A 26,183-nucleotide genomic window follows, 5' to 3' on the forward strand; every position below is an offset into this window, starting at 1 on the left:
ATGTGAGTGAATGGACTGTTTCAAACATGGATGAAGAAAATTTCATATGTTGTCAGTGTAGTTCTGTAATGGTGATGACTGCATTGAGAAGTAATACATGTTCAGTGACTGGTTTTGACATGTGGTTTTATCACTGCTTATTAAGTTATTTTTCCTACTAATGAAACATCAGTTGTTTGGTAGACCTTCAACAGGTGTTTTCCCTCTTGAACTTATTTCCAGCTTTGTCAAGTGTCTTTGTTATCTGCTTTATAGCACCCCACACAATGGTGTTATAGTTTGTGACTGGTGCTTCTAGGAATTATGATTCTATAAAAGTATCACTTCATTATTTTTTTTCCAAGTTAAAAGAATGCAGTTATTTCAGTGTGTTATGGAAAGCTACGAGGTCAGGCTAGGGATGTGTTATAGTAATGGTGAGATGAAGGACTACTTTGGCTCCCACTGAAGAACAAAGTTGGGATGAAGTTTTCTACCCGGAAAGTATTGTGAAGTCTTCTATAACGTTGTTTTATGTATTATTCTTCTTTCTTCCTTATTGCATAGCATGGAGATGTTTTAATATAAGTCTTTACTCTGTACTTATTCTTGCTTTCCTTCATGGAGCTTTCTTCTTTGTTCCACAGTATGTCAAGGAACAAATAACAAGCTGACCCAGCTGGGGCATGTGGAAGACCATTTCACCAGCCTGCAGAGGATGTACAACAACTGTGAGGTGGTCCTGAGTAACCTGGAGATTACCTACGTGGAGCACAATCGTGATCTCTCTTTCCTGAAGGTTAGTGGTTTTGGCCAATGTGATCTTTCCTGCTAAAGGAACCTTATTGCATTTTTTAAGTGCAATGGATCAGTTACCTATAAAATGCTGTGGTGATCCAAAAACATAGTTAGTTATTGTCAGAGAAATCACAGATTACAATTTCAGCATGTATCTAGGCTGCAAGTTAGGCTCAAATATACAAAATCAGGTACTTTGAGAAATAGCTTTTCAAGCACTGCCCCCCAAACTGTGTTGGCTGCCATGCAGATGGGTTTCTTTGTATTTATAAATACTTTTGTGTGCTTACTCATTGTCTTATTGCGAGAGGGCAAAAGCCTTTGTTGTACAGTTGGGTAAAGCAAATCATGCAGTGAGTGGCAACCCTCTGATGGCAGATTTTGAAACGTGGAAGCTGTTACCCTTCCCTCCAGGCTGTGACCCCCTTCCCTGCCATGGTGGTGAGTGCCTCACAGTCTACCAGTGCCAGCATCCCAAACAGGCAGGCAGCTGCGGCCTGCACCAGCTGCGTTTTTGTGTGACCTTTGAGGTAATCCTCTGCACTTAACGCACGGGCTACTCCCATCGCAACATTTGTTCTGGGTACAACTGCTTGAGCTACAGCAGCAAGACGGGAGGGGAACAGACAGGATGGATGTCAAAATGCAGCTGGAGCATGAGGAGGAGTGGCCTGTCACGGGCACCCCTGGGCGCCCCCACCAGCAGACACCGACCAGACAAGGAGTTCCCCCTTGTCCCCTTTTGTTCCCCCACTGCCAGGATGCCAGCAACATTTTCAAACCTTAAGTTATATTTTTTAAAAGAAGGTGTTTTAAATGCATTGCTTTTGGCATTGCTGGTTATCAGATTAGGAGGTTTACAAAGAAAGAAGCAGGAAGGGGAAGATACGTTTTTGACATGACTAATGTATATCTGGTACCAAGAGCTCTTGTATGGTAGATTTGAATGAGCAGGTCAGCACTCTGAGTTCAGAAGACTAATCTTTTTACATGAGCTTTCCTCAATAAAGAAATGAAAAAGAAAAACAAAACAAAACAACAAAAAAAAAGCTTTAGTGTAATAAGAAAGAACATCAGAAAAGCAATGTTTCAGACATATGGGTTATAAATCCAACAGTACTGCTTTTTTTCTTTCCAAGAACAACTTGAACATGTAGCTCAGTGTCCCCAGAAACATAAAAGGTCTCCTGAAAAACCACTTGTAGACTTCACAGAGCAGAAGAATATCCTAAGATATAGTCTGAGGATTTTTCATTTACAATGATTTTCATATGAGACAGAAATGCACACATTTCATAGTACAAGACAGGCATTAACCTACATCCTAGGTTAGTGCCTCTCTTGTTTTTTTGTCTTGCAATTACCTATTACTTGAAAGAGATGGTCACCTGATCCTCCCCTCTGCTGAGCATTGGAGCATTGGTTAGGGAAGGAGCACAGAAGAGAGAGAGTAAAAACCTCAATCAAGTCTTTGCTACAAATGGTTGGAGGTTGGGCAAGTATTCAGGGGAAGAATCATACACAGTTGGCATATCGTATGTGCTTGCCCAGTTCTCCTGCATCCCCTAGGCATCCCTGCTTGCCCTCGCTTGGAGACAGGATACAGGTAAGCAGACCCTTTGGAGTGACCCTCTGGCAGCTGCTCTTAGAGTCAATCAAATCAATCAAATACAGAATACAAGCATGAAGTCAGGTTTTCTCAACTCCCTTTTCCACATAGTCCCTTCTTGTTCTCTGATATATTTATTTATTTAATGAGATTAAGTGCTTTATTGTTCATTAAAATTAAAAGATGGTGGATTGGAGAAGTGAGGGAAGGAAAGCATCTTTGTCAAGGGGAGTAACGCTGGCTTGTAGAAAACTTTTATGGATTAAGCTCCTTGTTTCTTCTGTTGTTCTTTCAGACCATACAGGAGGTTGCAGGCTACGTGCTCATCGCGCTTAACATGGTGGATGTCATTCCCCTTGAAAACCTCCAGATTATCCGAGGCAATGTGCTTTACGACAATTCTTTTGCCCTGGCAGTTTTATCCAACTACCACATGAATAAAACCCAGGGGCTTCGAGAGCTACCAATGAAACGGCTATCAGGTGAGATGACTGCAAGAGGTGGAGGCACCCACAAAGTAAACTTCAGCCATACAGTTATTGGTATCAAGATCTAACCAAAGATCTTCTCCCAGTCAGTGCTTTAAAAACTGCATGTAGTTTCCCAGTTTCCTACTTGCTTTCCTTCTACACAGCCATTTTCAAAAGATGAAGAAAATTCCTAGTTTTCCATTACAAAAAGATCCAGAAAGTCTAAAGCCACAGGGTGGTGAGATTTGTGTCCCCCAAAATGGCAAAGAATCATTCACTTCTTATTTTTTATTCTTTGATTCCAATGTGTACACTTCGTTATTTTCTTTTAAATTCCAGTGGGAGCTGGTGATGTGTAAAGAGCTGCAGATTTAGGGTCTTACATTGTCTCTGGCTGTGCAAACCATCATGCCTAGTTCAACCTCTACCAGAGATCACAACTGCTGTAGCAGAGGCAGCACAACAGATTGTATGCCTCATCTTCTGCCACAACAGTTGATGCAGGCTTGGTAGCACTAAAAGGAAGTGTTTGCAAGAGGAAGCTGGACCATGAGGTGCAGCAAGTAAAAACAAATTCCTGTTTGCCATCTCTGCTGAGGGCTGTGGCCTCTGTAGCTGACACTGGGTGTAAAACAACATGTAGTGACATCTAAGTGGCATCCAACAGCTGCCAACCCTCAAAAACCTGTCAGTCTGAGCCCGGTATTAATTGCACCTTCAGGTGTGCCTGTGCCATGCAGACTGTCCATTTCTGTCAGCATAGTGTAATGAAGGTGAAGAAGTCTGTATTTTGTTTCCCTTTCTTTAAACCTGAGAGAGAAGACTTAAGCAGTTGGCTTCACTCATTACTTTTTTTTTCTTTTCATGGCAGAAATTCTCAATGGAGGTGTTAAAATCAGCAACAACCCCAAACTGTGTAACATGGACACCGTCCTATGGAATGACATCATTGACACAAGCAGAAAGCCTCTCACAGTACTTGATTTTGCAAGCAACCTGTCTACTTGTAAGTATTAATTTACCAAAACACGATGTGCTTCCCCATTTCAGGGAGAAGAACCAACAGTTCGACTTTTGTGTTGTGGGTTTCAGGTCCACCAATTCTTGCATGCAGGGCCATCAAACCTTCTTCCAAGGGAAATTCTTCCTAACTGGCATATGATGTAGTTTTCATCATGGTTTGCTGCTTAACACGTAGCTCAAAGAAACTTTTCTTGCTTTCATACAGTACCATATGTATGCTTTTCTTTAAAGACAGCCACACAACTCAGAATAATGTGCAATCATTTGTTTCCTAGAAATCTTTTATTTAAATATTTTAAGTAAAATCTTTAATTTAAAGGTTTATAACACCCCCTGGAACATAAGTTCCTCTGGAACTTAAGGCCTTTTTTTGCTCTAAGGCCCAGATTTCTATTAGAGTGCTGTAAAACACTGGTGTTTTGGGCTGAATGGATAATCGTTGCAAAAATTATGATAAGAGGCAGATAAATCTGATGCTTTAGATCAGGAGGAAGAAAATTGTATATTTAAAAGTTTGTGTTATATGCCTGAAGTATGCTCAAACTAATCCTTGAGGCTTACAAATCCCTTGTAAAATCCCCAGTTACCTCATAGGAAGGAGAGTTTCTTTTCATTTCTGAACATTTCACCTTTGGCACTGCAAATTGGTGGAAAACATTTTCTTTATCTTCTAGTTGCATAATTGCTGGGGAGCCAAATAGCCAGCTTCTGTGTTGACATACTTGCTGCGGAGCCCAGTGTAACCAAGGGGCTGTGAACAACATAAGTTATCACAGGAGCCTGACTCTGAACACCGCAGAAATGTTAACCTTTAACTTTTAAACTTAAAAAAAAAAAAAAAAAAAAAAAAAAAAAAAAAAGTACAGTTCTTTGCTCCCACATCAAATCAGTCAGCTCTTGGATAAGTATTGGCATTTGTTCAGCTATGTGATGGGCAGTGAGGGGGAGGGAGAATCACGTGTTACCAGCAGGAGGAATCACTCTAATAGGAAATGCCTCTTAAATGTAGTGAATTCCAGATTAATCTGCTTAGACAGCCATTTATGGTTTTAATAATGATCCTGAAATCTAAAATAAGTTGTTTCTCTGGGACTTTGCTTGTCATTAAGAGTAAAAAAAGATAGAATAGTAAGCATGGCAGGAAGAGGAAGGAGGAAAAGGTGGGAAAGGGATGCTTAATACTGATATCCTTGTACTGAACAACATCAAAGTTCACGCAGGGTGTCCGTCCATCCTGCTGTTTCTCCAATGATTGTCTGTCTGTTGCATAGACCTAAGCTGAGGAGTATTTTTGGCAGAAGGCAGGAGGAGGGCACGAAGCAGACAAGTAGAATTGCTTTGTGGTCAGAGTAGCTGGCAGTTGCCTGCAAATCCAGTTGGTTTTGTTTTCTTCTTAGAAATGTGCATTGATTTCCACGTGGCCTGCAGCAAGCAGCTGGCACATGCCTGACTGCAGGCCAGCAGTGACTTGCAGTTTTATGCAAATTAAAGCCTAAGGCCCAGTCGGACAGTGGCTGAGATTCCAGTTCCTGGGAAAAATACTCCTCTTTCGTCAGCTAGACTGTCTGGGTATTGTGCTTGCTTGCTAAAAGGTGTGGAGAACTGCACGTAGGAATCCAGTGATGAACAACAGATAAGGATTTGAGGTCCAACTCTCAAAATTTCTGAGCACCAGTATACAGAGGCTTGCTTTTCCCCCTGTTTTACTGAGATTGAAGGCTCAAGGTTTTGTTTTGTGTGACACCTATGATGTTGTCATCCAGGGTTTAAACAGCAAACATTTTTATAATGCTCCACTCTCATGTTTTAGGTCCAAAATGCCATCCGAACTGCACAGAGGACCACTGCTGGGGTGCTGGTGAACAGAACTGCCAGACATGTAAGCCTGCAGATTAATTAAGAATGATCTTGGGTGCTACAGTCTGACTGACTAACCTTCTATCTACTGAATAATTTACCTGTCAAGTGAGCACTAGCAGCAAGTGTTTTACACTGGTCCTTTTCTCAGTCCTGCTATGCTAGAACTCCTTGAAGCATACCACCAACACACGTGGCCTGCTTCTCCTCGCAGTCCAATGGGCATGATAAGGGGTCTGAAACCAGCCTCTTATATCACATGTGCACATAAGGGCTTCCTGCTCCAAAAAAGTTCAGTCACAGGGATCACAGAATCACAAAATGGTTTGGGTTGAAAGGAACCCTTCACGATCATCTGGTCCAACCCTCCTACTATGGGCAGGGACACCTTCCACTAGATCAGGTTGCCTAAAGCCCTGTCCAGTCCTACTTTGAACACTTCCAGTGATGGGGCATCCACGACTCTGGTCCCTCTGAGCAGCTCTGCTTCTGGATGGGAAGTCTTTAGGTGGTTTGACGTGGGTCTGGGTTTCCTGGCAGATGAGATATTTCTCCAGAGTGAAAAGATTGCAGCTGTTTCCTGCGTTGAAAGCTTTTATCTGCCTCCCATAACTTTCTCCCATCTGTACTTGAGAACATCTATCCTTTAAGTTATTTTACCATATAAGAGAGAATGCAGTAGCTGCAAGGTGAATTGTTTGTGTTGCAGCTATTGCCAGCAGAGCAGTTCTGTTGGCTGTTTAACAATGCTTTTGATTAACAGTAGAAGCAACAACATAACCTGATTTTTGCTTTCATTCCCTTTTTTGACATCCCTTTAGGTTTCTTTTAGAAATGCAAATTATGTCACCATCGCATGAGCAGTAATGCTACATATTGCACTCAGACGACCTTTTCAAGGCCCTCTGAAAATGTATAGCCATTTTTTTCATTTTGAAATGGAGACATTGGGATTGTGAGGTTGTTTGGTTCGATTGCATGTGTTTCACTGTAAAATTCTGCAGGTAGGCTGCTTGCCTGATATTGTGAGGGTACATAACATATAGTCAGAGGTGTTTGAGATTTTTCAAGGCTTTGTTTCTCCTAAAGTAAAGTTGAGGAGGAAGAGAGTCTCAATTTTTTGATACTTCATTATTTCCTTTTTGTATAACAATTGGGGAAATACACTGTTTATGATTCTTCTTGCCTGACAGTTTTGTGTAACCCTGTAAAGTTTAGTGGAAAGTTTGCTGATCTACACTACAACAAATGAGAGCAACATCCTGCCTTAGGTTTTTCCATTGTAAATAATGACTTAGAGCAGAGTTTCTTGCTTCCAAGTGTCAAGTCAAGTCTGTACAACTTCTTCAGCTTACAGAAAAAAAAAAAAAAAAGAAAAAAAAAGAACATAGAGCCTCTCCCTCTTCATTTACTATAAACTTTGTTTTCTCTCGGTCAGCTCTGGAGACTGGTTTGTGCCTTTGCAAGCACAGTGAATTGCTTTCAAGGTGGACAGTGGTTGCGCACACAAAGGTCTTTCTAGGTCGCTCCCTGCCATTGAGACAGCACAGCTGTCCCATGGGCTTGCAAAATGTCAGGTCTCAATCCTGCAGACTTCCAGCACTCACAAACTCTCACTGGCTTTGGGAGGATTAGTCAGAGTGCATAAAATGAAACCATTTGCAGGCTCTGGCTCTCCTCTTGAAGCATTTGAGAATCTGGCCAACTGAAAATGTATCCCACATTTCCATATGTGGGAAAGTTTGGTGTGATATTTATCTTTCTCCTTCGATGAACGTGGGATATTCTGTATGAAATATAAACGTTTGCCATGATACATGTTTCCAGCAGGAAGCTTCAGTCAATAGCTATCAAAGTGATGAGCTGTTTTACTCCCCTGCTGATGCTTATGAGAAAAATGTTATCAAAATGCTGTTCATGTAGAACAATGTGCCTTTTATTCCCCTGTTTCTGGTTGAACAGAGGAATTGCTATCAGAGAATCTAATGCGTAGTGTAGAGCTTATGTTTCCTTGAAAATACAATATCTTGCTTACAGACCTACAAGAAAAAATGAAATAATACAGCTTGGGTACAAAGGTGTATAATGGAAAAAGATAGGAAGTGTGATTAAAAAGAAATAATTATGGTTGTGTACCCTGTAGCAGGTTACATTTTCTGATAGTTCTCTGTTAATTAACAACCATCTGTTTCTGACTTACAGGAACTCCTGCTAATGTTGTAACCCATTTGTGCCCATCTGAGAAGCTGGTAGCAGTTACTGTATTTATTGCACAGCTGAGGTGCTTGGGGTGCTGTGGTGCAGCGGGTTAGCAATCCACTTCCCCTGACCAAGGAGTCAGGTGCCTATCACCAGGGTCTGCAGATCCGTAACTTTTGTAGGGAACAGACAGACCTTTGGCCCATTGTACTAACATATGCAAGCCATTATTTCTTTTTTTTTTCTTTTTTCTTTTTTTTTTTATTCTTGTAATTATTGTTTTCTCTGCTTGATATTCAAATTGAGATGATTTCCTGATTCTAAACAAAATATTGCAGGCTGTTTTCCCTCTCCTGTAGAAAGCTGAATCAGGGCCTGCTATTCCTTCGGGTTGCCCTGGTGCAAACCCCGTGGGAGTTGAGTAATGAGAAATTTGGCCAAGAAATTGAAGCCTAAAGAAAAACAATATAGTATGTGTATGAGATCAGTTTGCTGAGTGGGTGTCCCCTCTCTCTGCAAATTTCAGAAATACATGTATTTTTAGTGCATTAAAGGAATCCTAGCACCCTACCAACAATGTATAGTTTCCCACTATAGCACAGAACTCTGGCACTTCTCCTGTTATGGTGTTTTTCCCGAAGCTAGCAGCAGTAGTAGCAGATTAGCTCAATAAAGTGGAGCCAAACCCTGCTCTATTACCCAGCTGAAAGTTGCAATGACTCCCAGAATTTTCTTGCTCTTTCTAAGCAGGACATGATGTGCTGGCTGGGACCAGAGGGCTTAGCACCTCACAAGAGCCAAGATAATTAAGGGCAAAATACATCCCCACCACCCACACCAACTCTCACCCTTCCTCACTTTCTCCTGACTTGAGGACAGAATATGCATCCCACAGGGAAACTCTAGGACAGATTCTACATGAGACATTTTCTCCATGTTTATCAATTTCATTGCAGACAATTCAGCCTAAACTTTCTTAATTCCTGTTCTTTTTACTTCTTTGTCTTCCAGTAACAAAAGTCATCTGTGCTCAGCAGTGCTCTGGCCGGTGCCGGGGAAAGGTGCCCAGTGACTGCTGCCACAACCAGTGTGCTGCAGGGTGCACAGGGCCTCGGGAAAGCGACTGCCTGGTAATGATGCTACAACGTCATCAGTGCTTGAAAACCTGGCTCAGAGGGGCAGGCACAAAAGATCTGGTCTGGAGGACCCTGGTGGTGTGGAGGGGGAAGGAGTAAATCCAACTTTTTTAGGAATAAAAAATGCCATTGCTTTTCCACAGAAGTTTCCGTGGGTTGATACATGTTGTGGTTTTAACTCCTCCCCACCTCTGCACTATATGTCATTCTAAGTTAAGTGACACTCAAGTAATTCCCACAGCAACTGTCTAGTTTGTGTTTTGTTGCTGTTATCTGTATTCCTGGTGCAATCTGAGAAATCGCATGGCTAGGATGCCCTTACTGGCTCACAGGGAAGAGAGTTATTCTCTTTAATCTGGAAAGCCGGGGTAAAATAAAGGGAAGGAGGGAATAATTATTAATTTAATGCAGGATTGGGTTGGAAGAACCAACTTGTCCTTCGTAAAAACCTGCTTAATTGTTCATTACCTACAGCCAAATAGAACATCTTCTGTTTAATATTCAGCCACAAAAGTCAATAATAGGCAGGAAAGAACTTGATTTGATTGAGGTTATTAAAAAGTGGCTGGCCAAGAAAGTACCGTTTGTCTTGATCTGGTTACTGCTTGTAGGGAAAATTCTTCTGTCTGAGGCATGCAGATTCACTCCTGTTCCCACGTGAATCCCAGCAGCTCTCCTCCAGAGTGCCAAGGTTTCTTGTTCAGAACAAGAAAACCTCACGTTCACTCTTTTCTTTCAAATATCAAACTAAATTGCCCAAGGGTGCCTGAAACACCTTTTCACCTCCAAAGCACAAAGGACCATCCCTGTAGTTGCTCAGAATTTCCGTTAGAGCTAAGAGGAAGCAGCTGAGCCCATAGGAGTGTTTTTAAACAGCTAATATGAAACCCTGGTAGCTTTTTAATGGTGCTGTTGTTCAATGCCAGGCATGCCGCAAGTTTCGGGATGATGCTACGTGCAAGGACACGTGTCCCCCGTTGGTCCTGTATAACCCCACCACCTATCAGATGGATGTCAACCCTGATGGAAAGTACAGCTTTGGAGCCACTTGTGTGAGGGAATGTCCACGTAAGTTCATTTCAGCTTGCTGCCACAGAAGAGGTGAAGGCTTCGAGGGAGGTGGGAAGGGACCTGTGTCACCCTCTGTGTTACAGCCAAGTGCAGGAGCACTTGCTTGTTCTCCTCAGCTTCTCAGGGAACTGGGAAAAAGTAACAAGAATGAGAGAGTAGATGATAAAGAGGACAGCCTCTTCAGTCTTCCTGCATCCATCAGCTTCCCTGATTTTTAGCGGTTACACTCTGACTTCTGAAGATTCTCTCTTGATGAGGAGAAAAAACATCTTATGAGAATCATCAAAATGATGGCCAGGAAAGACATATGGGATCAATCCTGTGGATTACTGAAGCAGTATCAACTCTTAACTGGTTCTTATTTATGACAGATAGAAAGTCATTGGTTTAAATACTCTTTGTGAAATCCTGGGATCATTGCTTCCTCTACAGATGCTTGCTTTTTCTTTCACACTTTTCCATGCCCTTGGTCTCTTAAACAAACAAGACTTAAATGCAAGAGAGACTTTAACATACAGAACTGGTATCCCTTTCTGAGGTTTACTACTGCCCTTCCTGGCCCTTACCCTGGAAGAGTTAGTGAAGGTGAGGGATCAAAAGGGACGTGTATTGATCCAGATAGCAGCACTGCTGCATAGTCTGTCCTTTGCAATGTTGTTTTACCCTTTTGCGACTGTTCCCCTCTCTTGTAAAATGGTGATAGCACTGCATGTCTGTCTGCTCTCAAAGGACATGAAAATTAATAATTAATGCCTGTGCTTTATGTATGCCAAAAGTTAAAAAAAAACTTCTTTTTCCTAGTATTGACATACATGTGCATCTCCTGATGCATCCCGCCTGTATTTCAATGTTCTTTGTCATCCTTTGTTTTTCCAGACAACTATGTGGTGACAGACCATGGCTCCTGCGTTCGTTCATGCAATACTGATACTTATGAAGTGGAAGAAAATGGTGTTCGGAAGTGTAAAAAGTGTGACGGGCTATGCAGCAAAGGTATAAAAAGCATGGCATGAAACAATAAAGCTTTGAAATGATAGGTGATTTATTAGAATAAGTACATGGGGGTCTGACCTGAATTAAGATCTCCAAGTGCAAATTCAATATGCACATCCACTGATAGTTTGCAGGTCTGACAAACCGTGTACTCAGAAAGCATGCCTGCAGAGCATGCTCTCCAGATGAGATACGCTGTTAAGTACACTTGTGCAGATAAACTGCACTTCATGTGCGTGTGTATCCTGCACATCTGCCTTCTTTGTTTGCCCTTTCCAATATCTCATCAACAGGAATAAAACAAAAATGGGACAAAGAGGGAGAAGGGCATGTGCCAGAGCCTGTGTGCAGAGATGCTAGGACCAGAGCTGCACAGCTGTACAAGCAAGAAACGTTTGTTCTTTGGCATTTTCTGAAAAGCAATAGTAGACAAAAGATCTACGAGATCTTACAGAGGTGGGATTGACCAAGTGGGAGTGTTTTCTGAACTAGCAGTATTTTCATGTTTATTCCATTACATGTGATTATGCTTCTCTCTTCTCCCCCTGATTTTCATGTCTCTACTTTAACAGTGTGCAATGGCATCGGAATAGGTGAACTGAAAGGGATTCTCTCCATAAATGCCACAAACATTGATTCCTTCAAAAACTGTACAAAGATCAATGGGGATGTCAGCATTCTCCCAGTTGCATTTCTAGGGTGAGTTGCAAGCTGGTCATTGAGCACTGGAGGAGAGGCGCTAGGGAGAAATTCAGGCTGATCCATTCTCCCAATTCCTCATTCATTTTGTTTCAGGGATGCCTTCACAAAGACACTGCCCCTTGACCCTAAGAAGCTGGATGTCTTCAAAACAGTCAAAGAAATATCAGGTCAGTGATGCGTGCTAAGTGTGAGACGTTTTCTAACCGGTACTGCTAAAAACCCAAAGCAAGACCAGGGAAGTTTTCAAGCCTGTGAGGAGAAGTGCGGGCTAATTGTTTCTGTCTCTGAGCTTCTGAGGGTCACCCCTCACAAAGGTGGTCAGCAGCATTTTGCCAGTGTTACACCCAGGTAACCTGTACTGGCCTCCTGTCCAAGGTGTGTGGTTATGGCAGACCATCCCTTCTGCCTAATTGTCAGCCCTAGCGAGGAACGAAAGCAGAAGCAATCCCCAGCCACCCAAGAAGTATGTGGTGATGCAGGGGCGTGCCCCTCCAGCTAAAAAAAGCCAAGTGTTTCTATTTGTGGAAAACCTTTCAGCAACTCCTTAGGGAAGCGTGTTCAGTGCCTTGCCTTGCATCACTCCGCTGGAGAGGACACCTCCCCAGCCTGTCGAGCCCTTCCTGGGGGTAAGCACAGCTCCGCCAGCACAACGCAGCCACCAGAGCACTTGGCTGCAGGCTGGTACAAGTATCTATTAAAAGTAATTTTGTTCATCCCATTATAAAATAAGTATGATGTCAGAGCTGGGCCCATGGATGTGGCTGCAGACTACCTTTTTTCCCTTTCTCTTTTACCTGCCTTGTTCCCTTCAGGGCAGCAGTGACTAACCTCAGAGATTCATACAGTGGCATGCAATTTCCCAAATCCTTTACCTCCTCCAGTATGCCTCAGCTTAGCAGGGAAATTTGCTTGTCACAGCAAACACACACTGAGCGGCTGTCTGTTCTGCACCATTCCTGCTTTCTGCCCAATTTTCCTCTTGCCCAGGGGCACCTCACAGAGGAGACAGGGCAGTGCCTCGCTCCTGCAGCCTCTCAGGCAGGGTGCTCGCTGGCAGGAGTTGTCACTGGTGGCTCAGCGTGGCAGGATGTGCAGTTCCCTGACACACTGTTCTCTGGCGCTCCTCAGCCCTCGTGGTGGGCTAAAGAGTAAACTGTTTACAAAACGGTGTTTGCAAATAGCCCTGAAATGTCATGTCTCATTTTGAGATTCTCAGAAAAGCACATGGAAAGTACAAGTGCCTTCTCCCAGCTCAGGAGAAGCTGACAGGAGGGGGACATTTCACCTCCAACAATGACCGCATTTGCATTATTGTTATATATTTTTAATCTTCTTTTCTTCATTTCAGGATTTTTGTTGATTCAGGCGTGGCCTGATAATGCTACTGATCTCTACGCTTTTGAAAATCTGGAGATTATCCGGGGCCGCACCAAGCAGCAGTAAGTAAATCACATGCCAGGCTGCCTGTAAAAGGAGTTCTCTTGAGAGCTGCGTTTCTCTGAGCACACCAGGGTATCTAGCACAGGGAGACGGGGTTGTCACAAAACCGATGCCAAATGGGAAATAACCTCTGAGGTGTTGAGCACTGTTTTTGTAGCAGTTGAGTGGAATCAAACCTGCAACTCTGCACTGCTTTTAGGGGGATGCAATGAGCCTGCTCTAAAGACTGTGCTCTCCCCACCTAGCCTGTAAGTGTACAGGGCTGAGGGTGCCAGACAACTTATGATGTGATCAGAAGCACTTTGGGGTTGAAGACATTCAGTCTGGGGCTTGGTGGGCAGTCGGAGATGGAGATGGTAGCTGCCAGGCAGAGCAGACAATAGCAGAGCATCCAGCACCCACCTGGGCTTGGCCCGAAAGGAAAGATGTGTTTGTGGACCCGTGTGAAATAGCTGTTCTACCTACTGCCATCATTGCACATCATTCATTGACAGAGTGCACACGTCCTGCCAGATTTAGCTTTGAATTTGCAGTTGAAAAAAAATCATTATGCAGCAACACATTTGAAAACCAAAAGAAAAACGTTCCAAGTACAACCCTGTTTACTAACCCTCCTTCTTCTGTGTGTTTTCTCCATTTCAGTGGCCAGTATTCCCTTGCTGTTGTCAATTTGAAAATACAGTCCTTAGGGCTGCGCTCCCTCAAGGAAATAAGTGATGGAGATGTTGCCATTATGAAGAACAAGAACCTCTGCTATGCTGATAGCATGAACTGGCACAGCCTCTTTGCTACTCAGAGTCAGAAAACTAAAATCATACAGAACAGAAATAAAAATGAGTGTGGTAAGTCAGAGCTACCTTCTTGCACCCACGGAAGCTCATGCTAAAATGCAAAAGTAATTTGAGCATCCCCCTGGCTGCAAAATTCATCAGCGGTACTGCTTTGTTGGAGACAGGGAAAGAAAGATTCGTCTACAGAGGACGTGGGCTTCGTGGTGACTATTGTGACCATAACTGTCCTGTTATGTGCCCAGTGAAACCACATAGGTTGACGGACACAGAAGCCTGCTCTGAACATCAGAATTGTTTGGCAAGGTTGTTCATGCATGTTGCAGTGCTCCCTTAGCCAAAATCTAATTATTTCTCTTTGCAAAATATGATTTTTTTTTTTTTCATTTTGGAATATATATCTCCTCTGATACTGGTTCAGCTTTACTGTATGGCTGTTGGGTGGTCACAGAACTCATTTTTATTTTGAAAGGCCAGGAATTGCTCCTGATTTCAGGCTTTGGGAATTATGAGAACCAATATTATTCCTCTTCCACACTACCAGGACTGTTCTTGTCTTCTATGGAATAGTTTGGAAAAACTGGCTGTCAGGATAGACTCGTTTGCCATGCTGTGTCTACCCTCTCTCCTGCCTTGAAGCTTACAGCTTCTTCTCTTTTCTCTCTCCCCCTCTCAGCTGCTGAGAGGCACGTGTGTGACCCCTTGTGCTCGGACGTGGGCTGCTGGGGCCCAGGGCCCTTCCACTGCTTCTCCTGCAGGTTTTTCGGTCGTCAGAAGGAGTGTGTGAAACAGTGCAACATCCTGCAAGGGTAAGGGACCTGGGGGGTGCTTGGGGTTTTGGCAATGATTTGGGGGAGGGGGGTATTGATTTTAGAATGCATGTGGCTAGAAAGTAAGCAACCCAGAGGGTCTCTGGTTGCTCCAGATTTCACCCACTTGGCAAGGGTGTTAGTCTGAGCTGAGCACTGTGCCCCAGCAGAGAAAAGCTGGGAGCAGAGGTAACTCTCCTTCCCTGGTTGGCATTGCCCAGGAGTGTGCTCCCAGCACAGCTACCAATGTGAATAAATTGCCCCAGGCCTGCCGGGAGGCTATCAGCAGGCCCAAGGAGGCCAACCACTATCCTTCCTTCCCATACGACATAAAGGAGCTTAAAACCCCTGAAAATCCAAGCCAAGCCTGTCACGTTAAGCACATCTGTCAAGATTCAGAGCCAGTTGTAGTCACTGGGAATGCAGTCACCCCCTGAAGTCACACACTGCAAAGGGACCCTTAGGTATGCTCAAGGTGATGGATTTTCTGGACATGTTTCAGGAGGTCAGAGGCTACCCCAGGGTGCCTGGGGGGCTCCCACTGAGGTGGCAGGGAGCTCCTGGCCACCAGCCAGGTAAGCAGCTTGCCCTGCAGAGTCACAGTGGAGGGAAAATTAGCCTTCGTCTGAAGAACAGTGGGAGCAGCAATTTCAGGCAAAATTATTGTTTCAGCTTTGCTCGAGCTGAGGAAAATATATTGATGCCTTTCTGTCAGGACGGCGGCTGTTTTTTTCAGTCAGTTCAGCAGGTGATGTGGGCAGGGAAGGCATGGCTAGGACCAAAAAATATGCTGATCTTCAGTAACATGCATTAGACAAACGCTTTCCCATCATAATTTTGTTGGTGTAAACACTTCTACTTTTGTTTCTTAATAAATCTCTCAAAGTTGTGCTTTTAAAATCATTCGTATTAAGCAAGTACTTGACAGGGTGCTGATGCCCATGATGTTTGTATTTGTCTAGCAACTTGCCATTCAGCAGCTGTCTTTTTTATAAGTGAATTCCCTCCAGCAGCTATTATGACCCGAAGGGCAGATCTGGGCATTTTTTGTGTTGTATGATGGGTAGATTTACTTTAATTAATAACACCATTACTTGAAGTGGAACAGCTTTATTGCTATTGAAACCATCTGTTCCCAACTTTCATATTTTAATGATTCATTGTGTGTTGTAGGGAGGGCATGAATTTAATTATCAGTGCATTGCTGTTTAACTTTCCTAATTATTATTTGGAGCCTTGGAATCATTTGAAATGTTTTTACTGATCTCTCTGCATTACTACCGTTTAAAAGCCCGTGGAAATCTTTGAGAATATCCTATGTCATTAGCTTAAAACGGAAAGTAAACTAATTTGTAGCATGCAGCCCACAGTGCCATGTGTTCTGCTGTCACCCAAATTTCCCTTTCCCTTACCTCTCCCTTGTTGTGCTGAGCTAGTGCCCCTGCTGCTGCCACCGGCCAGGATGGTTCCCCTGCACCTCCTCTGTCTCAGGACAATCATCTTGATGGACTTAAACTGGAAAAGCCAGGAAGAGGAGAGACGACAAGATTTTATCACTCACGAAGTAGCTGAGTTTTTATGATTTCTCTTTTTTATTTTTTTTTCCAGGGAGCCACGAGAGTTTGAAAGGGATTCCAAATGCCTCCCCTGCCACCCAGAGTGCCTGGTACAGAACTCCACTGCTTACAACGCAACCTGCACTGGACCTGTAAGGGCAGACTCAGTTTAACAAACCTGTACCTAAGACTGTGCACCCATATGTATTCCCCTCGTTGACATAATCCTGAATTCCCTTTTACCCTTCTCCAGGATCAGGCAGAGATGGGGTGAATTAGAGGGTAAGATCTGGGGGTAGGAAGACAAAACCAGGAGAGGGAACTTCAGGATGTATTTCTCTTTGGTGTCCCCTGCCACGTACATAATCAAGACAGCCCTAGAATCGCAGGCATTGTAGGGCCTTTCTTTCTTATGTCCTTTTACAGAAAAAAAAAGTAAGGATTACTTACATATGTGAAGATATGCTAATGTGGTGAACATTTTTGGAACATGTAGTTATTGAACAGCCAAGTTGGCGTGAAAAAAATATTACACATCCTTATTCACAGGAAAAAAATGCTAACATACTGGATTAATACAGTAGCTTTTCTCACTTGGAAAGCCATGATAAAATTGTGATTAAAAATATTTTCTGGACAATATTCAGGAAACAATTTTTACTTAAAACTGCATTCCTTCCTCTAACTAGGTTAAAGTATATAGCCAATGTTAAAGTAATTGCAGGTGTAAATTAAGATCAAAGAAAGGTAATCAAAACAAAATGATGGGATTTTCATGCTTATAGTTTCCAAATTCTTACAAAAGCTCCTTCTTCAAAAGCCAATATAGTATACTCTTTCCAGGCATCCAGAATCTTCCTCAATTTTGTTCTTTAATTTTTAGAATATTCTCATGTCATGAAATGTCCAGTTTGGCAACTGTGAAAAATTATTTGTTCTTAATTCTTTGTGAGGCATTGGAACAGGCTGCCCAGGGAAGTGGTGGAGTCACCATCCCTGGAAGTCTTCAAAAGACGTTTAGATGTAGAGCTTAGGGATATGGTTTAGTGGAGGGCTGTTAGCGTTAGGTTGGAGGTTGGACTCGATGACCTTGAGGTCTCTTCCAACCTAGAAAATTCTGTGATTAATCAGATTAAACCCATATCTTAATTGTAAAATTCTCATTCTCATTAATGCATCCACTGTCTCAGTTAGACCTTTTTGCTAATTGAAATCGAATCTCCTGCTTCCATCACAGATCCTACTCTGTGCTCCTTAGTCCAACTCTTTAAAACGCATCATACCATCTCCTGCAGTCACTGAGTGTTCAACCCTTGCCCATCAGTCCGAGGAGTCACTGCTCAGTAATGTGAAGTATTTCCATCCTCCCTTCCAGCTTAGACCACCATTGCCTAAAGGATGTTGTTAACATCATAAGCTCCTTCGGGCAGTGACCACCCCTTGTTCCACATTTGCCCAGCGTCTACTAATTAGTCATTGTAGTGGCCCTTAGACATTGCAGTAATTAAAGTAATCTTCACATAACTTGTCTTACTGTAGTCCCACTGAAACCAGCACTGTAGATATGGTATAATTTTTTTGTTTGCTTTCTGTAATAGAATTTGACCCAGAACTGCTGGTTTCCCTGCTCTAAAATATTTACGGTATTCCTGGTGCTGTTACAGTCTGAGTAAAAATAGTTCTGCCAAAAATGGCTAAAGGCAGTGCCTTTAAGCACAAATGAATTGCTATTCAAAGTAGAAAATGCATGGCATCCTTGGGTTGCCTCCATTTCCTGTGCTTCTCGAAAATGGAGGAGGGAAGCTGTGCTGAGAAACCAGGAAAATAATGATTTGGGGCCAGTACTTTAGGAGGGATAAGGAGGCCTAGCTCCATCATTTTAAATCATTCAATATAGTAGATTGCACCAGAAAACAGCCTAGCCCTCTGCTTTTCAACTTATGCCTTGTCGGGGTGTCATTAAATTATTCCTCATTTTAAATGAAAAATGTGAGCTTTCCCATCAGGCAGAGGAAACTCAATGAAGTATTAGCTTTAGACATCAGGTACTGCTTTTTGTACAGTTCATCCTACAAGAGAAAATACTTGTAAGCTTTTAGGTAGCTAGGTAATAAAACCACAAGATGCTAAAAACTTGCTGCCGTCGAATGCATGTAGATTTATCTTTTGCATTTCCTTCTGAATAGACCAATATAAAGGCATCACAAACAAGTTGTCTCTTGGTTTCTCTCCAGGGCCCAGACCATTGCATGAAGTGTGCCCATTTTATAGATGGCCCCCACTGTGTGAAAACCTGTCCTGCAGGAGTGCTGGGTGAAAACGATACCCTCGTCTGGAAGTATGCAGATGCCAACTCTGTTTGCCAGCTCTGCCATCCAAACTGTACACGGGGGTGAGTAAAACCTGGGTCCGAATGGAGAAGAAAAAGTAAAAAGCAAAGGAATGGCTCATATCAGGCTCTTTCCCTTCCTGACTTCTCCCCTATTACAAAGCACCAAGAACAAAATATAGCAGGAAGTGAAAGAGGTCAGGCATACACAGGTAAACTACGCAGAGTACAGTGGACTTTGTAAATAGGAAAAGTTCAATGGCACTTCTTTACACAGCTGAAAAAAAAAAAAAAAAGCTTTAGGGGATTTGAGAAAGTTTTGGGTTTTTTTTGCTTATTTAGATAGGAAACTTTCTGGAATTTTACAGAACTCACCCAATAGTAGTGCCCTTTTTTGTTATTTTTCCTTTTTTTCCACCTGGCTGGGTACTGGGTCCTCTGTTTTGGGGAGGAACATCAGTGACATCTGGTGGATGCTGAGTTCCTGGGACCCATTTTTCTCAACACCTTTGATTTTTTTGAAGGGAAATCCCTGTGGGATACCACACTGATTTTCTTTCTTTTTCTCTTTTTCAATATGGTACCACGTAGTCTGGTTTAAAGCTTCACTTGCCTCCTGAGTGGCTTTAATCAATGGGCATCACAGTAAACCCAATCTGCACATACTGCTTTTGTCCTCATTTGGGGAATGGTTGAACTGCCCCCTTTAATGACCTGTGAATTCATCTGGCTTTTACCTACGTGACAGTAAGTGACCAGGCTGCACCCATGTCCTCTGATGGTTTCCAACCTGCAAAGGACACGGGATGCGCAGTAAGGTGTGGGGTTTCAGATTAGGTTGTTGCGTTATAATGCTTTCAGAGCAAAAGACAACCCATGTTTGGTGTCTTTTCCTTCACAGACATCTGACCTGTAACCTGCAGTATCTGTCCAATCAAAAATCCTTCCATAGTATGTGTTGCAAGAGAGAAGTTTTAACATCATTTGTTCTCCAGCTACAATCAGACCAACCATTATTCCACTGTATATTTACCTCGGTCAACTGTCTGGTCATGAAAAAATAGAGTGCCCAGGTCCTCACCTTCATGGACCACAGGAGAAGGGCTAAGAGGGCAAGCAACTGGCCTCCCTAGTGCTTCTCAGGCTATGACGTAGGGAACTCAGTGCTCTTATTTTCAGATGGCAGCTGCAACAGCAAAGTGTATTTGCCGTGATTTACAGCGGTGACCCCTGAGTCTTGTTACAATTGCAGGCAAAGCTCATCGCAGCTTCCCATCACAATTATAATAAGAGATTAACTCAGTTGAAAAGGGATCTTAATAGCTTTGATCTTTATTAATGACCTCAATACCTGTGATCATCAGTTTCTACCGATACAAACTGGCCACCGTGAGCCAATATCCTTCTTATAACTGGCCACATTTTCATGCAGAAATCCTTCATAAGAAGGATATTGGATTTCCATGTGGCCAGTTACTGGATCAGCATAACCAGTAACCACATCTGAACAAGTCTTTCAACTGGGTGGCCTTGGTAGCAGGATCAAATGCTAGACTTTAATGAATACAAACTCAGGGAAAATAATCTGCCAGACGGGAATGTAACTGCAAGACTTGCAGTTGCATTTTGTGCACAAACAAGTCCCCAGAGCAGAGCTCATCAACTCCTACTTGGCTTTAGCAGCCAAGAATGTACCACAGGAGACAAAAAAAAAAAAAAAAAAAAAAAAAGTAGTGCCTATTTTATCATTTACATGAAAGGGCTGGGCTAAGTTTGCCACAGTTACGTGGTGGACATGCTCAAATTGCTGCCCGAATGTGGCAGAAGAAATAGGCTGTACCTCTGATGGGCTTAAGAGAGCTGGAGGAACGTAGTGTTGCTATTTTTGTTTTACAGATGGGACTTCTGAGACCAAGGGCATTGATGGGTAGGGAGCCAGTGGCAGAGGCACCATGTGGGAACGTGCAGCCCAGCACAGCATTTTCCCCATGAAGGCAATCAATCAGTAATGCCACTTAGTCATCTTCACGCCTTTCCCTCCTTGTGCTGCGGGAATGTGATCTGTTCAGCAGTGGGTGGAAAACATCTGTCTCACAAAGTTTTTGCGTCTTTAAAAAACACAGTCTCAGCGATTTCTGTATGACAAGAAACAACTTCTTTATTTCTGTCCCTGTCCAATATCATGTACAGAGGCACAGAATTTTATTACATGTGTTGAGTTCAGTATTCATACAAGTTCAGTTTTCCAGGATCTGGCTCTAATTTCTTTATCCAAAGAAGCTGCAAGTAAACAGGACCTCTCTCCCCAACTGAGCTTTGTCTCAAATTTGGGTTTTAACTTTTGTAGTACTTGCAGTGCATCACCTCCTTTATATTGCTGTGACAAATCTCATCTAGCCTAACTTTCTTTGCTGAGTTGCTTGTTTGGCTTTCATTAGAAAACAGAAGGGAGGTAGCTTTCTCCTGTTCAGCCCAAAAGACTTCTCCCCCATTTCCCCTATAACTGCTTGGGGATTTTTTACACCAGCTTCTTTCTGCTCTGCTTGTAGTGCAGCTGAGAAAATATGCTCCATTAAAGACAGAAATGTCCCAAAAGTCCTGAAATTACCCAGTTCATACCTCCAGCAACTAATGAAGCACACCAGCTTGATTATTTTGCTCCATGTTGAGAGATCTGTTTTTCCCTTGCGACTCTCCCAGAGTATAAGAATTAAATTCAGCCACGGCCAGTGGGGTGGAAGAACAAGAAAGAGAGGTGCCACAACCATAGTTAATAGTACTGGCTGAAGGGTCCAGCCTCCAGAGTCACTACCAACATTACGTCTTACTGTTCTTCTTGTTAATGCCCCATGGGAATTTAGAGGTGGGTGAGAAGGTGGACAGGGGTCTGAGAGAGAAGCTTGCAGCAGCACAGCACATATTCTATGCCTTTGTCGTGCTCTGAAGGTTAATCAGAAAGAACAGGCAGAAGAAAGTTCTTGTAAGGCTTTGAAAAACCCAATGGTTTTCCATTTCTTTTATGACTGTGAAGTAACTGAGGACTTGTGCTGTTAAAGCATGAGTCCCCTCTGAAAGGCCATAAATCATAGCAACGTGGCTGTATTACATCAAATTAGGAACTATAGGTCGAGGAGAAAGTTGTTAAAATCTTGATGGATTTGGGAAATAAATAGCTGTGTCTGCACTGGGACAAGTAATATTTATGTAGACAGATGAAATGCTGAGTTCAGGATGTAATAGTTTCAGGGACTGTACACAGCACTAATTTTCCAATAAGTAGAGAAATATTTCAGAGACTACAACTACTGCTAGATTCCATCCAATACATCCATAAGATCTTGAGGCAGTTTATAACACAAGGTCACATTTCTCATTTTAGTTTCTGTAAGCAGAAGAAAAATGATTCAAGGATGGAAAAAGTGATTGTTTAGATTCCATAAAACCTGGGTTACTTATGTTGGGTGTCATCATAAAATTCCACATTAAAAAAGATGGCTATATTTAGTCTTGGATGGATATTTGTCATAGGCTTTGTTTCTTCTTTGACTTGTGAAATGAATCAGAAAATCACATGGGATTTGAAAAGCACAAGCTGATCCATCATTTTCTTCACGAATACCTTTTAACTTTATCCCACTAGACTTGGTACTGATGGATTTGTGTGGGAAATAATTTTTAAAAAAGAAAGGGTACAGATGAAAATCTACACCTCTCCTCCTCCCACTTTCTGGTCTAGGAAAATAACTGGTCAGTCATTCCTCAGACTGTGGATAGTATCCCCGCAGACAACTTTTTTTGCTGTTATGAAGTTCATGGAGGTTTTGCAATCATAAAGTATCATCGAAAAACAGAATTTTAGAAAGAGTTAATCTGAGGGAACCCAGTCACATTCTGGAATAATGTATTTTTAATTTCATGTCCATTATCAGGAGAAGTTGTATATGGTTTGTTGCATTAACATAGAGAAATTCCTATGCATGTGATTGATATAGTGTGATAGGATGAGGTCTTGGGTCCTAGATCAGTTTTCTTTCAGGCGCCCAAAGAAAGGAGCCTGGTGCAAAGTGAGATATGTTTCCTGTGACCATAGGGAAGCTGGTGGTTCTGCTCTGCATGTACAGCCTCATTGTGCTTAGTTACACAACCAAGCAAACAAAACAAACTGTAGGCAGACAGAGAATGCTAACAGAGCTGGGTGCCCAGAATCTGGGAACCAGTGTGCGCAGTACTTCCAGCATGTCCAGGACACCAGGATGCACATTCTTGCATGGGAGCCCAGTGAACTCACAAGACCTTCCAGATGCTGGGCCTTGGAGCACTGTGTTGGCCCTGAAACAAGGCAAATACACGGGGGAAGATCAGAGTAATGAAACCAAACAAATAAACAAAAACGCAATAAAATGAGTGGTTGCTTCCCCTCTTCCTCCTCCAGACCTACGATCAAGCTGTGAGATAAAATCTTCAGCCCCACCTGCCATCTTGAAATTTTTGTTTCCTCCTCCCAGCAAGAGGGAACTCAGAGCACTTTTCCTGGCATGGGTTCACTCCTTACCCCCTGCTTGACCTCCTCTGGCGTTGCTTTGGAATGATGCACCTTCTTCGAGTCAGCACAGGGAGCGGATACCACAAACTGGACTTTTCTCTTTGCTGTGCTCTGTTTTTCAGTGGTGATGTAATCCCCTCTGTAATGCTCTCCTTCCTTGGTAGGCACCACAAAGACCACAATTCCATGAAGAGCATACGTCTTGTAGCCCAGCAGCACTTAGGGAATGCATGGTGCTTCTCATGCCCACTAGACCATCAAGTGAATGTGTTTTCATCTGTGCTGTTTTTTGCATCGGGCTGCCAAAATTAATTTGGAGCATTTTAAATGGAGGGAGAATGACTTGCTAGTAGAGTTTCTGTCTCTCTGGGTAACTGTCATGCCTGTTTACATTGCCAGTGGCATGAGATCTTCGATTGTGAAAGAAAAATACAACAGACACATGAGAAAACACTTTAGCTAAAGCAAGGATTGTGAAATGCTGTTTTCTGTTGGGACCATGTATCTGCTACTGACGTTTTCCTTTGCAATAGGAAGTCTGGAAATTGTAATCTTTTGCTTCTCAGGAAACATGGATTATGCAGGAGGATCTGCAGCAGTGTGTTTCCATATAGCTTTCTGCCCTTGGATAGGGGAGAGGCTGCTCCTGTCTTCCTCCACAGTCAGCCCTGAGCTTCTATGCTAATACAAATGTCCACGCAGAGCCAGTGTGCTGGCTGATTGCACGCTGGCCACCCCACAGCTGCCTCTGTGGCCAGATATTTTGTGCAGCCTCAGTTTGACTGAGCTGCATGGATAGGACAGCACATGTAGGAAGCACAGATGTATTTTCATAGATTCAGAGACTCTAGGTCCATTTTTATTCTGTGTATCTATGTCTTCTCTCCATTCTAACACATCACAGAATGCTGTTTTAAAGTACTCTTTATAATGAGTCCATAGCATAACTATGCCTCTGTGTAAAAGCTTCTGGAGCAAAGCAGTTGACTGATATTTAATAGAGTGCATGATCATTATGAATACCTTGAACTGCTCTGAAACACAAAGTTTTCATCAGTAGCACTCTTAGCTGGAGTTATAGCAGTAGGTATGCCAGAGCTAATATGTTTGTAACATTCATTTGTTTTTACAGGTGCAAAGGACCAGGTCTTGAAGGCTGTCCAAATGGGTGAGTATTTCATCTGATACAATTAATGACAGAGCTGGAAAGAATGCATGTGTGTTTACATTTCTGTGCTGGACACTGCAACACTGGGACTAACATTCTGTAAAGAATATGTAGGGAGATATGTAGGGAGAAGTGACAGATTAGGGCAGGCTCTATAAAAATGACTAAATAATTGAGAAATTTCCTACTAGCATGAGACTCCAAAACCTTGTTCTGCTTAGCTTGTCAAAAAGAAGGTCAAGGTGAGACCTGGGTTCTGTTACTTGAGAACAAAAGGAGGAGCTGGAAAACAAAAGAATAATGATCTAGAGGTGGAAAGAGATATGTTTAGGATTGATATGGTTATCTGCATTACAGGGAATTAATTGCAGGCCCCTAGGGGCTTTTCCAGCCCAGCAATTTCTGTATCTCAAACCTCTCAATGCATAGATGGGCATTCATTCTTCACACAAGATCTTATTTTGCATTGTTTGGCCTCATGGTTTGCTTAAGAACATGCAACAAGTCAGCATGTTTCTCTGACTAAGAGGGATTTAGTTTCTAGCCACTAAGACTATGGAAAGACAAAATCAGCCTAGAAGAACTGTTAAAAAGTGACTTTATTTAATAGTAACCCCTGGGGCAGCTTATAAAGAGCTGTGTTGGATCTCCAAGTACAGTCCAAAAGACAACCTTGGAAAACAGGTTTTTCTTTTCAATTTAAGTTTGAAACCAACCAGACCAATAAACAGGCAGGAATCAGTACACACAGACAGTTCACACATTACCCAGCCTCAGACATTTTGTACTGGGGTAGAAGGGCCAGTGATTTCAAGAACATCGTAAACCACGCATCCTGTCATAATGGTGAGCTGTCAACAGCTTCATTGCCAGTATCCCAACTGTGTATTCCTTCTTAATATCACCTTCTCTTTGTGTGTACAAAGTTGTCGATGCGTCATCTATATGGAGAGCCTTTTCTCCATAATTTTCAAAGAGAAACAAAAGTGCCTTGATGTAATAAGCGAGGGCCTTGCAAATCTGGAACAAAAGTACAAACCCAGCAAAGCAAATGTCACAGAAATGATAAATGCAGAAGGCTGTGCAGAAATGACATGCAGAGGGAGGAGGAGGTGACGGAGCAGTGGAGGAGAAAGCTGCACTGCCAAGCACAGTAAAAGTCCGGATGGTCTCATCTCAGCTCAGTTGTTTTGATTTTTCAGTTTTCCTTGAAGAAGAAAACAATAAACACAATCACTGGGGTGAGGAACTTAAAAATATTGAGACTCAAGAGACGTGAAATATCAAATAGGTTTAAGGAGGTGTGCAGACAATATGTTTGGTCAAAACCTGAGGCTACATGCAGCCCCTCTAGGTTTATTGTGTTTTTTTGTTTTGTTTTGTTTTTTAATCATACACCTAAGCATTTTTTTTTCTCTTTCCGCATCCCGTATTGTGTTGCAGCTCCAAAATCCCATCCATCGCAGCCGGCGTTGTCGGAGGGCTCCTCTGCCTGGTTGTAGTTGGCTTGGGCATCGGCCTGTACTTGCGGCGGCGCCACATCGTGAGGAAGCGGACCCTGCGCAGGCTGCTGCAGGAGAGGGAGGTGAGTGCCACAGTTGCATCTCAGAGCTGGCTGCTTTATTTGGGGCAGTGGGTCCCGACCTCCTCAAATGAGAGGATTAAAGCACCACAGATCTGCTTTGTAACTGAAAAAGCTCTTGGCTTGACTAA

At 42.8% G+C, this 26,183-nt stretch overlaps 1 protein-coding gene across 1 annotated transcript in view; it reads left to right on the plus strand.

Moving 5' to 3' along the window:
- Positions 1 to 26,183, plus strand: part of EGFR (epidermal growth factor receptor) — a 155,190-nt gene that overhangs the window by 109,260 nt on the left and 19,747 nt on the right. Inside the window, 16 exon segments of the mRNA XM_032181591.1 lie at positions 627 to 778; positions 2,682 to 2,868; positions 3,728 to 3,862; positions 5,690 to 5,758; positions 8,947 to 9,065; positions 9,998 to 10,139; positions 11,019 to 11,135; positions 11,708 to 11,834; positions 11,931 to 12,004; positions 13,186 to 13,276; positions 13,920 to 14,119; positions 14,742 to 14,874; positions 16,483 to 16,582; positions 18,665 to 18,822; positions 24,435 to 24,470; positions 25,914 to 26,055. Of these exon segments, the coding sequence (XP_032037482.1) occupies positions 627 to 778; positions 2,682 to 2,868; positions 3,728 to 3,862; positions 5,690 to 5,758; positions 8,947 to 9,065; positions 9,998 to 10,139; positions 11,019 to 11,135; positions 11,708 to 11,834; positions 11,931 to 12,004; positions 13,186 to 13,276; positions 13,920 to 14,119; positions 14,742 to 14,874; positions 16,483 to 16,582; positions 18,665 to 18,822; positions 24,435 to 24,470; positions 25,914 to 26,055 (1,982 nt within the window).

This window comes from Aythya fuligula, chromosome 2 (genome assembly GCF_009819795.1).
Source record: "Aythya fuligula isolate bAytFul2 chromosome 2, bAytFul2.pri, whole genome shotgun sequence".
NCBI classification, from domain to species: Eukaryota; Metazoa; Chordata; class Aves; order Anseriformes; family Anatidae; genus Aythya; species Aythya fuligula.